Source organism: Microplitis mediator, chromosome 11, assembly GCF_029852145.1.
Source record: "Microplitis mediator isolate UGA2020A chromosome 11, iyMicMedi2.1, whole genome shotgun sequence".
NCBI classification, from domain to species: Eukaryota; Metazoa; Arthropoda; class Insecta; order Hymenoptera; family Braconidae; genus Microplitis; species Microplitis mediator.
The window spans coordinates 9266444-9279571 of NC_079979.1; the positions used below are offsets into that span (position 1 = coordinate 9266444).

The following is a 13128-nucleotide window of genomic DNA, read 5'->3' on the forward strand; positions in this document are numbered from 1 at the left end:
CAAAATATTTCTGCCGCCGAAAAATACTTTTTTTCTATGTAATTATTTTTTAATAAAACATAATAAGTTAATTTAATTTAAAAATAATTAGTTATTCACGAAATAATAACATTTCTAAGTTTGTAGCATCAGCATCAGTCATCACTCACGTAAAATACTCAATATCACTTTCTGCGTAAATACAAATTTGAATCTAATTCGTATCTTAATTAGATCCCAAGATAGTTTGTGACGATAAATTATAAATTATAGCAATAATTTATAAAAATTAAAATTTTATTTCCGTGAATTCTATTGGGCAAGGATCCACTATAGCCAAAAAAAATCAGCGTAGCAACAGAACAATTATTTACTAAGTTATGAACAATCAAAGTTGGTGCTTGAATTCATACCCCTCAAATACCACGTTTTTCAACCTTCAATTGTATATATCTCGGGTAAAAAATTTTTTAGGTTCATGCAATTTTTGATAGGAGCAGAAGAGACTTTAATCTAACGATCTATATGTTTCATGTTCTAATACGATTTTTTAAGTTATTTATGTTTTATATTTAGGGTCAATGTGTATTACAATACTATATAACCAGATAGTAGTGACTTCACAGTATTTACCCGGCAAGGCTTGACTAACGTAAGAATAAGACATGCATAATTCGTAGAATTTTTCTGAATAAATTAAAATAATACATAATCAATTTCATTTTGATTAATTGTTCAAATTATAGCATCTAATTATCATGCGTAATTAATTAAATAACATTTATCACAAGGCATAGCAACTTACTCCGCTTGTTTAATCCAAAAAAATAGATCTTACTCGAACATCATTAAAACACGTTGATTATACCCTTGCCAAAGCTTCGGCTTGTTCAATTGTTGAATAAAAACGCGGATTGTTGTTCACGCGTCATAATTGATCGCGATATAATCGTTCTTTTTGATCAGAAATCGAAATCGTTCAAAATACAAAACGCGGCCGTTACTCTAGATGTCTAATCCGAATCTCTCCCATAATCCATACGTTGGATCAATCGTTCGGTCAGTGTTCACATTTTGATCTTAGATGTCACCAAAATTTGCTCACTAGGAATTTTTTAATTATTTTTAAATAATATTTATCCACGGGTTGGCGTCGATTATTTTTATATATTACAAGTTATAGCTAATTATTGTACATTTGCGTTTTTTACCTTAAAAATCAATAACTTTAAATGTTTTAAATATTTTGGTATGAAATTTGCTCAACAGTTTTCATGATTCTTCCCTCCAAAATAAGAGTTACGACAACTTTATCCAATAGTTTTCTTTTTAGAGCCGTTTGTTTACGCGATTACACCGTGAAGCGCGCTTTTTTGCTTATAACAAATAACCGCACAGGGTTTTTTTTCGGTAATAATTTTTTTTTCATTATTTATATTGTTTCAAAAGTTCGACTTCAAAATGGTATTAATATTATATAAGAGTGACATTATAGCTACATCAAAAATTTTCTATACATTTTCTGTTTAGAGGAAAAAAAGTTGATCTTTTTTTTTATAAGAAAACGAAGGGTAGAATTTAACTCATGGGTTATACATACTATTAACAAAGGTGAAAATTTAAATTTTCAGTTGTAGAACTGGTGAAAAATCGTATACACATCAAGGAGAAAGTGAAGACATGTCAATCCGTGTGTTTGCCACCCTCGCCTTCGGCTCGGATAGACAATATTATATACCAATTGCATGTACACACTGTTAGAAGTATTTATTCGAGCCAAACAAGATTTATTAATAAGTAATAAATAATTTATTAAATGAGATTTATTTAAGCCAAATAAGCCATTTCTTAATAGTTAATAAATAGCTTATTTGAATAAAAAGAATTGACACATGAAGTTACGGTTATAACCTTGAATGGAATGAGTGTGATTGTTAGTAAAAATTTATTATAATATTTTAATTTTTTTTATCTTTTGTACAATAATTTTTATCTTCAATTAACATTAATTGTGTGTATTATTTTCTTTAAAAAAATAAAATTAAAGTCCTATAAATTATTTGTCATAACCTTACTTAATTAACTTCATGTGTCATTTCTTTCTATTCGAATAAGCCATTTATTAACTATTAAGAAATGGCTTATTTGGCCCAAATAAATCTTATTTAATAAATCATTAATTAACTATTAATAAATATTTATTTGGCTCAAATAAATACTTCTAACAGTGCATGATTTTGAGAGGCCATGTATTCTCTGAGACTCGAATCGAAATAACAAAGTATTAGCTTTTATTATTTTTTTTTAATCATATATTTCGAATGCCGTTAATCCATATTTTCATAAGTAAATAAATCCTGAAATATGTAAGAACTTGACAGCTTACGTCGTAGAGTGCTGAGTCACAGTCAAGAGGCTCCGGGTTAAGCTCTTGGTCACACCAAATTGATTCTTCATTTTTTTACAGTATCTATACTGATAGTCTTATTATTTTTGAAGGAAGTTTATCTCTCGATTCATCAATTTTTTGAAAAATCCGAAAAATAGATCATCTAGAAAAGTCTAAACATGCAACCAGTTTCTGACTTTAACTTACTTAAATAAAAAGAAAATTCTTATTTAAATAAAAATTTTTCTTTAATCATTTAACAGTTATTTTTGAGCCAAATAAATACTAATATTGATTGGTAGTTTTCGCTCAAATGAGTAGATGACTTTTTTGAGATTTGATAATTGTGGATAAATAACTTTTGTTCCAATCATCTAATTTTGTTAATTTTACAATCAATTATAAATGGTGAGAACACGACTTCTCAAAGAAGACATTTCAATGCCAATAAATAAGAAGTCTTCAAGAGTCCAACAAATTTTGTACGGAATAAATTGTTGGAAATAAAATTATTTACAAAAAAGACTCCATGTCAATTTTTTGTATTGTTATAATGAACATTCCATAAGAAGCTAATGTTAAACGAACTTTAATTAGTCTGTAAGAAATATTATTATTAGTCTTTAGTTGTATATTGCATAGCGAGTGAGTTAGGTGAGTCTTTAAATGGGAAGCACATTGTTTTTAACACGAATCGTAGGTGCACACGACGAGTGCCAACGAGTGCTTAGTGTGCACCGGAGACGAGTGCTAAGAACATTACGTTTGACGGATGAAGACTTATCCCACGTGCTATGCACTATACTTTATTCAACAAATGTCTGATTTTTGCGAATCATTATATCAGCAAAGTAAACCCTAAATCAGGTGGGGATCAATATGATACTAGTTCTTGGTTTCTCTTATCACTCATTTCTTATTTATTTTAATTTATAAAATATAACCAACGTAATTATACGTTGACGCTAACATGAAAGTTGTTAGATTGATTATACTACCCCATAAACACACGCTGTTGAGGAACATGGGACGCCATTTGCTTTATGACGAATTATTAACCACCGATCAGTAATCGGTCTCCTAGGGTTTGCTTTGCAGATATGAGAAGTCGCGATAATCAGGCATGCGTTGAATAAAAACTATTATTATTATAATTATTATTATTGTGGTGGTCATGCTTTTAATTATGATTATGACTTTTAATCAGCGCCAAGCTACAGAAAGTTTTAGAAATAATTAAGTGTAGCCAACTTTTTCATCTATTTATAAAAGTTATGGTTATTTTGTTTTATTCCCCGAGTCAAAATTAAAAAAGTGATTTGAGCCTCCAAATCCTACATGAGGGTAAGGAGGTTCAAATCATGTTTTTAGAATATGAAGATCCATGTATTAAAAAGGTAATTTGAACCTAAACGTGGTAACTTTGTCCACTTTTACCAAGTTTAGGTTCAAATCATCTTTTTAAAAAGGTAAAATGAGCCTCCAGAGCCTAAATTTATAGATCGAGAAAGACTCTCATCGGATCACGTACAATTGGTGAAGAAACAGAAGGGAAAAGGGGGTCGCTAATTAGAAATAGCCACCATGATCGAAAAAAAATTGAAATTTAAAAATTCCAAAAATAACTTCTTAGCAATAAATGTTTTGTTGTGAGTTAAAAAATAACAAAAATTAAAATATTAATAATAATAGTTAAACTTATACGAGTAGGCGTTCGAATGGAATAGTACTATGTCATTCGAAATTCGAATTGAATAATTAGAGCCTTTGACTTATTAGTATATGATTAATTAATTATTTTATGTGAACAATAAATACAAACGAAGTATTGGAAAACGGAAACTGCCGAAGAATTCGAAAAAAACTGCTGAAAAATAATCTGCTGCCGCCGGGATTCGAAACCACGACCTTACGAATATGAAGCACAACCACTGCCGCACTGCTACTCGGACGCTCATGATCAGTTGGAAATATCTTTATGTATAACAATAATATCATGCTAAGGATTGAGCTCATTCGAAGTTACAGATTAAAAGTATGGTAGGCCATGGAGGGTTAAAATACCATTTTAAAAAGGTGATTAAGTCCTCCATGCCCTTCGTTTAGGACATCAAGGACTTAAATAGCATTTTAAAATAAATGGTAGGCCATAGAGGGTTAAAATACCATTTTAAAAAGGTGATTTACTCCTTCATACGCTACTTTTAGGACATCGAGGACTTAAATAACATATTACATTCAGCGGCAAGTGCAACATCAAAAGAACTGAGGCTTTGGAGGCTCAAACTACTGTTTTAATTTTGACTCGGGTCCTCACATCAAAATTCAAAATTATTGGAAACTAATTTTACTAATGAAATAATTTTTATTAATGTTATAAAAACTTACATATTTTGAACATATATGCAATACATATTGAAAATTAAAAATCACAGAAGAATAACGTTTCTTTGATTTCAAATTGTTGCAAAATTTTTAAAGCAAAAGAATATAGAAATAAGAGCTTAAAGTGATTAAAAGTAATTTTTTTTATCATTTGAATGAAATTGACTTTTGTTTTTTTCGCTCTTATTAATTTGATTTACTTTCGGCATCGTACGATGAAAATTACTTATATAAGTTTTTATAATTTGTGGACTGCGACCTGGTAAAATATTATACTGAGCTTTAAATTTTTTTATTAGTTGAAACGAAGGAAGGCTTTTCGTTCTTAAATACTCAGCAAAGTAACGTTGAATTGTTTTTTTTTCATCTTCACTCCAGCGAGCTCGAGTGATTTTTTTAGATTCAGCTGAATTTTTTGTTACTTGTGTTTTAAAAGTAACTTTAGCTTTAGATGTAATTTTGAAATTCGAGTCCTTTGATGAATTAACAGTATCACTCTTATCTTGATGATCGTCAGCATGAGACTGGTTATTACTCGATGTGTCTGCAATATAATAGCATACGTTTCAATGAAAGTATTTAAAAGTTAATGAAAAGTCAAATATTTATGTGTGCATCCTAGGTCGTGTCATTTTAGGGCAACTTTTTTTTCAACACATTAACAGCTCCTGTACTTGCAGGAAGGTAATTGTCTTACCTTATTATCTTGTCGATAATAGTCGAAATTAAAGCCTTTAATATTAATATTAACAGGTGTCTCATCGCGATTTTCTATTCGCTATTTAAATAATACCATAGGAAAAAAAAATTTTGAGCTTGGAATTTTATACCTTGGCAATGGCTCATTGTATAGATAAGTTCAGGATATATTTACGTAGAAAATGGAACGCTCTACGAAAAAAAGTTTCGTATTATTTCTTGATAAATCTATCTGTTCAAAAGTTATTAAAGCTTAAAGTCAAATTTGTAGTAAATTTCGACTTCTTTTGACTTTTCCGGTGAAACTGTCAGACTTGTCACAAAATTTTGTGAAATCTTTTTTATAGACAATTGTATTCCCGACAAAGTATTTCTGATTTTTTTAAATTCCGCATTTTTTTCTAGTTACTTTCATTTTGATGTTAGGCTCTTAAAATCGATCAGAAAACTATTTTTTATATAAGCTTGGAATCAAAATGAGAATAACTCAAAAGTTATGCAAAATTCAAAAAGACTTCGTCAGAGATAACTTGTAGAGGATGACATGGTCTACAAAAAATATTTTATAAAATTTTGGGCTAAATCTGATGGTTTCGCCGGCAAAATAAAAAGATCTCGAAACTTATTATAAATTTGATTGAAAGCTTTAATAAGATGAATTTATTAAAAAATGAAAAGAAACTTTTGTAGAGAATTCTATTCGCTACGGAAATCTGTCCTGAACTTATTTGTACGATGAGCCATTCCCGAGGTATTAAATTCCAAGCTTAAAAAGTTTTTCCCATATTGTTTAAATGGGAAATACAAAATTGCGATGAGACAGTTGTTAATATTTATATTAAGGGCAAAAATTACCCTAAAGTGACACACCCGAGTGTATAAATGAATACTAGTAAACATCGATATTAATTAAATCGACTTCATTAGTAAACCCAGTGCGACTATTTAAGTTTAAGCCTTTACTATATCTTATTTTTATAAATTGCATTAATGAAATTATATAAAACAGTTTAAATTTGTGAAAAAAAATTTGAAATAAAGTGACATTATTAAATTTTGATTGCTAATTTGTTAAAAAAAAAAAATAAGTTCAAAATTATTGAATTTCTGTAAATGATGAACACTGGAAGTATCATATTTGGTCGCAAAGTTTGTTCAAAAATAGCAGTCTGCAAAATTAAAAAATATGTTACGTTTGTACAATCTACTCAAAAAATTTCTCAAGCGATTATTGAAGAAATATATTCGTAGAATCTTTAAGACTTCTACGTATGCAAGAAAAAGCTTAGTCACGGCAATGGTTGCTTCAAAAATTTTAAGAACTTTAAGTGAATAAATTACTATTTTTGTTCATTTAAGTAAAATATTGAATAGAAGAAAAATAACAACTAAAATATATGAAAAAATAATTTCATGTATACCTGGAAAACTTGCATTTGTTGAATTTTCAGTCTCTAAGTTATGTGTAGAATTCATAGATATGGTTGAATCATCAGCTGAACGATCTGGTTTTTGGGCTATATGTAGAATTTTAGACATATTGAGTATATCAGATTTAGCACGTTGTTGATAAATATTCTTATGAATATTTATATCATGCCCTAAATAGTCAGCTACTTTTGAAACTTCTCCGGGGTTTAGCTGTAGCTCAGTACACTTCGTAGCAAGTTGTTTACGGAGTCCAGTGCCACGGAGTAAATCTGGTCTTTCAGCTCCACATTCTTCCGAAAATTTTCTTAAAACAGTACTAGCACAGAGATGAGAATCTTTGTAATAACCTGCTATCCCGAAAACAAATGGGTTTCTAGAACTGACTCCTGCCTCAGTACGAAATTTCAACAACTCAATAAGACCTTTTCGAACTTTTGAATTAAGCAGCAATGGCACATTTTTATGTAGTTTACCACATATTGTAGCACGACCATATTCTTTGGCTGCTTTTTTATCTGACTCAGACAGTAATTCATAACCTTCGTCTTTTTCTGTGATGAATGTCATTTTTTCGTAATCCTGAATTTCAAATCTTTCTAACTCCCCCGCACGTTTTCGATTAAATAACTGCAGTTGCGCTAATAATGCTTCAGCTAGATCACGCCATACGAGTTTACTAAAGTTGGTCTTCAATTTTTTACGATTTTTGCTGATTTTTTTATCTAAATACTCAGATAATCGCTGTATATCGTCTGTTCGAGGTAGTTCGATAACTTTTTGACGTTGTTGCATTATTCTGGTTTCCATCACAGTTCTATTAATGATGTTGGCAAATCCTTGTTTGCATAGAAGTAAAAAGTTTTCAACCTTTTGTTTTTTTTCATCTTCGTTGTTAATAATACATTCACTAATATATATCTGTCCCATTTTGTTAATATTGGTAGTAATTTCGGAAGCTCTAGACGGGACTTGATAATACCCAGATTCTTCATCCAAGCCAGCAAACTCGTTGATCGCGTCAATAACTGCATGATATTTTATCGGATCAAATATAGAAGCAAAGTCACTAACAGTAGGCTCTTTTCGTTTCACTACCGTAAAAAATCGTGCAATTAAGCTTAATTTTCCTCGAATCATTTGAGCGAGATTACGCTTTTTATACTTCATACACTCTTCGTTACCAAATAAAATAATCAATAAATCATATCTGATGAGACGAACGTGATTTTTTAACTTCATTGCGGGTAGAATTTTATAACGCATATCTTTGGAAGCACGTTGATGTATTTGCCCTTGTAGCTTACGTGCTTTAGCAAGAATACCTTTACTATTGGCAGCATTACCCTTACAAGCAGGGTAGTGATGACGAAGATTGTTTTTTGTATACCATCCTTTGCAATTTGAACATGGTGCAAAATTCCCACCAGATTGTTTGCTTTCTTGATTGGGACATCTTACAACTTTAATCACACCAGGTTTATGATCTTTATGATTGTACGTTTGTTTCTTATTAAATTCAAAATTTCCTTTTTTTCGTAACATTCCAATTGCACGCCTACGTTCAGCTGATTTTTTTTTCAGATCTAAAAAACTTTGAACTTCGGGTTCATCACGATGCTTAATTTCGAAATGACGAGCAATTTTCAAGATTTCTTCTTTACAAAAAATACAAAAGTCTTTTTTTGAATTCCCTTTGTTACATGTCAATTCAGCGATCACGTCATTGTCATCCCATCCAGAATTTCCGGGCATGTTGAATGAGTTTATAAGTGACGATGAAGTATTTTGAGATCCCTGACTAACTCTAGGAGGTAAATTACTATTGTGTAAGTCATTGTCTCCATTTTCATCCTCAGACTGATCTTCGCATAGTTCGCTTTCATTCTCAATGGATTCATTGTCAGATTCTGTAGCTTTGTAAGATTTATCCGAATCGTCTCCTGATTCCTCTATTTCATTTTCTGTAAGACCTGTATAAAATTATTTAAACTAACTATCGTTGAAATTAACCCAATATAAATTAGGTGATCTTAACTATACACGTAACAAAATATTGAGTTGAATTTACTATAATCGAGAATATATCTTCTAGAAATTAGTAATATATAGGTTAACTTGAAATAATGTGATGTACAAAAGAAAAAGATTTTTCGGCGCAAGAAGTATTTACTTGCTGGGGAAAATTTTTTACATTATAAAGTGAAAAAAAATTTTTTGGGACACAGAAAAAATTTTTCTCACTAAGAATTTTTTTCTTCATTTCATGATGCAAAATACTTCTTGCGTCCAAAAATTATTTTTTCTGTATATAACGATTACTACTATAAAGTTTTTTGTATACTGTACTGCTATAATATAAAGTATTATCAATAGTAGATATTTCATGCCCGTTAGCATATTTGTATTAAAATGTTAAGGACTGTACTGCATTAAATTCGACCACTCATTTTTTTACGTGTAAATATTAAAATCATGCAGTACCCAAATGATTAAGTTTTAAAAACAAAATAATTAAAATTGATTATGAACTCAATAAATTCCATTGTAAAAAGTTTTTGTTTAATTAATAAATACATTAATTCAAGTAAGTAACTCACTGGTTTCATCTGCAGATACTTTCTTATTATTCTTACACGAACGGATTCTAGTCATAATTCTTTCGTCATTGTGGTTAATACTTGGAATTACAGTGGAAATGTCATCTGCCATTGCGTAATCACAACTGGACTGACTGACGTGATGTGCACTTGATACTTTTCTCTGATACATTTCTAGCTCTTAAAGTTACGAAAAACACATGTAAATTAATGTTAAACCCTAATTTATCGTGAGGTTCAAGAAAATAAGATGTTTTCAATTTATTGATGAAATTTCAAATTATTAAAAAAAGTTGTTAGAAAATTTAGAATATGATGTATGGAAAAACTTTTCAAAGCTTTGGTCAGGTTTTGACGGGGCATTCGCCCTGATAAATTCTCAATATTACTAAAAGATATGAAAATTTTTCTTTTTTAATAAATTCACAGACAAATCGTTAGACATACTTTAGCACACGAATTAAGTTTAGATCGAATGTCATTAACTACTTCAAAAATTTTGTTTAAAAAAAAAATACATTAGTTATTTATAATCTTAGTAGTTCATGATGACTCAAAGTCTTAGACTGCAAAATATTTTTTTTTTCTTACTCTTTAAAAATGCATTATTTAGAATGTAATGATATTTACTGTGCAATAGAAGTTCCATCATACCGATAGTTTAATTATTTTTGATTGAGGTTTCCAGTGGTATGAAAATTCTACACACTTCGAAAATCCATATCCATACACATAAAAAATTTTTGTTTTATCCTTAGTACAATTTTTTTTTTTTACATTTATTTCGATTTTAACAGAATAACCGTATCTTTAAGATTAATCACCGGTTATTTTGATAGTAATTTTTATCAGTAGTAGTATTGCCACTATAGCGGACCCCACTCCAAAGTGGAGGGGGCTATCGCGCGGCGGTGGGAGATAGCTGTGCCCGCTCGCGCAGATTTAAATTTAAATTTAAGCAATTATAATAATAATAAAAATAATAATAACAACAACAATAATAATAATAATAATAATAATGATAATAATAATAATAATAATAATAATAATAATAATAATAATAATAATAATAATAATAATAATAATAATAATAATAATAATAATAATAATAATAATAATAATAATAATAATAATAATAATAATAATAATAATAATAATAATAATAATAATAATAATAATAATAATAATAATAATAATAATAATAATAATAATAATAATAATAATAATAATAATAATAATAATAATAATAATAATAATAATAATAATAATAATAATAATAATAATAATAATAATAATAATAATAATAATAATAATAATAATAATAATAATAATAATAATAATAATAATAATAATAATAATAATAATAATAATAATAATAATAATAATAATAATAATAATAATAATAATAATAATAATAATAATAATAATAATAATAATAATAATAATAATAATAATAATAATAATAATAATAATAATAATAATAATAATAATAATAATAATAATAATAATAATAATAATAATAATAATAATAATAATAATAATAATAATAATAATAATAATAATAATAATAATAATAATAATAATAATAATAATAATAATAATAATAATAATAATAATAATAATAATAATAATAATAATAATAATAATAATAATAATAATAATAATAATAATAATAATAATAATAATAATAATAATAATAATAATAATAATAATAATAATAATAATAATAATAATAATAATAATAATAATAATAATAATAATAATAATAATAATAATAATAATAATAATAATAATAATAATAATAATAATAATAATAATAATAATAATAATAATAATAATAATAATAATAATAATAATAATAATAATAATAATAATAATAATAATAATAATAATAATAATAATAATAATAATAATAATAATAATAATAATAATAATAATAATAATAATAATAATAATAATAATAATAATAATAATAATAATAATAATAATAATAATAATAATAATAATAATAATAATAATAATAATAATAATAATAATAATAATAATAATAATAATAATAATAATAATAATAATAATAATAATAATAATAATAATAATAATAATAATAATAATAATAATAATAATAATAATAATAATAATAATAATAATAATAATAATAATAATAATAATAATAATAATAATAATAATAATAATAATAATAATAATAATAATAATAATAATAATAATAATAATAATAATAATAATAATAATAATAATAATAATAATAATAATAATAATAATAATAATAATAATAATAATAATAATAATAATAATAATAATAATAATAATAATAATAATAATAATAATAATAATAATAATAATAATAATAATAATAATAATAATAATAATAATAATAATAATAATAATAATAATAATAATAATAATAATAATAATAATAATAATAATAATAATAATAATAATAATAATAATAATAATAATAATAATAATAATAATAATAATAATAATAATAATAATAATAATAATAATAATAATAATAATAATAATAATAATAATAATAATAATAATAATAATAATAATAATAATAATAATAATAATAATAATAATAATAATAATAATAATAATAATAATAATAATAATAATAATAATAATAATAATAATAATAATAATAATAATAATAATAATAATAATAATAATAATAATAATAATAATAATAATAATAACGTATTTAGGGTATTTTTAAATAACTTATGAAATACATTTTATTATGTTTATTATTTATCAACTAATAAATAATAATTATTACAGCAATTACTACAATATAATATTAAGCAATAATATTATTTAAGAAGATTCTTTTGATATAAATTCAAATTTACAGTATTGCGTACCAATGTAAAATATGTATAGTTTATTGGCCATAGCAGCGGTGTTCATTAACTCAATCTGCTCAGGGTTTTCCATCAAAATTTTGGCTGTTCTTGTAGGTAGGAAAATGTTGTTTTCGTCGTTTAAAGAAGCCACCACGGTTTTACATTTAGCGTTGTCCACCAAGCGAATTGATGAAACCTTGTATTCCTTGTTTTCCTCTAAATCAGTCATTTTTATGGTTGGTAAAATGTGATTCAAACGGCTAACGGCATTGATTCTTGATAGATCCATTGTAAATATCTGAAAAGTATTAATTACGACCCCCATAAATTATGGTATTTTTAAAAATAACACAAATAATTGATGTTTGCAGTCATACAAACCTTTGTAGTTCAACGTAATTAAACAATTATTATTATACTAGTTTATAATAAACAGTGTTAAGACTCTTTTAGTAATACAGTAGTGCGGTAACAGATGCGTCTTTATATACAGAACCAAGCCCCCACAAAACTGTCAGATTTTATCTGATCAACATTTAGAAATATGTAATTATGCTATACAAGCGTTTTTATTTTGTTATAAATAATATAATTTTTATTATTATTAACTTATTTTGCTTAGCTACTATTTTTCAGTAACAAAAACACTGAAATTGCTAGACAGCCTAAAATATTCAATAAAAACAACGTTAAATAACATTTAAGATATCCAATTTCCTTGTACGCTTTTAAAACACTCACAATGAACTATACACGTAGATAACACAATTTCACGTGT

General features: G+C 25.8%; 1 protein-coding gene and 1 long non-coding RNA gene across 2 annotated transcripts; both read right to left on the reverse strand.

Annotated features, from left to right (window-relative positions):
• Positions 1–492: 492 nt before the first annotated feature.
• On the reverse strand, positions 493–9652 carry LOC130676949 (uncharacterized). Its single transcript, XM_057483458.1, has 5 exons — positions 9481–9652; positions 6874–8853; positions 5176–5297; positions 613–666; positions 493–516 (listed from the first exon to the last, which is right to left on the reverse strand). The coding sequence occupies exons 1-5, from the start codon at positions 9650–9652 to the stop codon at positions 493–495; spliced, it is 2352 nt and encodes a 783-aa protein (XP_057339441.1).
• A 2552-nt stretch (positions 9653–12204) lies between these two features.
• LOC130677531 (uncharacterized) lies at positions 12205–12839 on the reverse strand. The gene is made up of 2 exons (XR_008991629.1): positions 12732–12839; positions 12205–12648 (listed from the first exon to the last, which is right to left on the reverse strand). It is a non-coding gene; the product is annotated as an uncharacterized LOC130677531 (long non-coding RNA).
• Between the last annotated feature and the right edge of the window lie 289 nt (positions 12840–13128).

Bases quoted from the DNA above. Each gene is read 5' to 3' on its own strand.
- LOC130676949 (XM_057483458.1), bottom strand. From the start codon at position 9,652: ATGTATCAGAGAAAAGTATCAAGTGCACATCACGTCAGTCAGTCCAGT. The intron at 667-5,175 runs GTAACAAAAAAT...TAATTTATTCAG, and splicing joins AAGTTACTTTTAAAACACAA to AAAAATTCTACGAATTATGC. The intron at 517-612 runs GTAAATACTGTG...AAATCGTATTAG, and splicing joins CGTTAGTCAAGCCTTGCCGG to AACATGAAACATATAGATCG.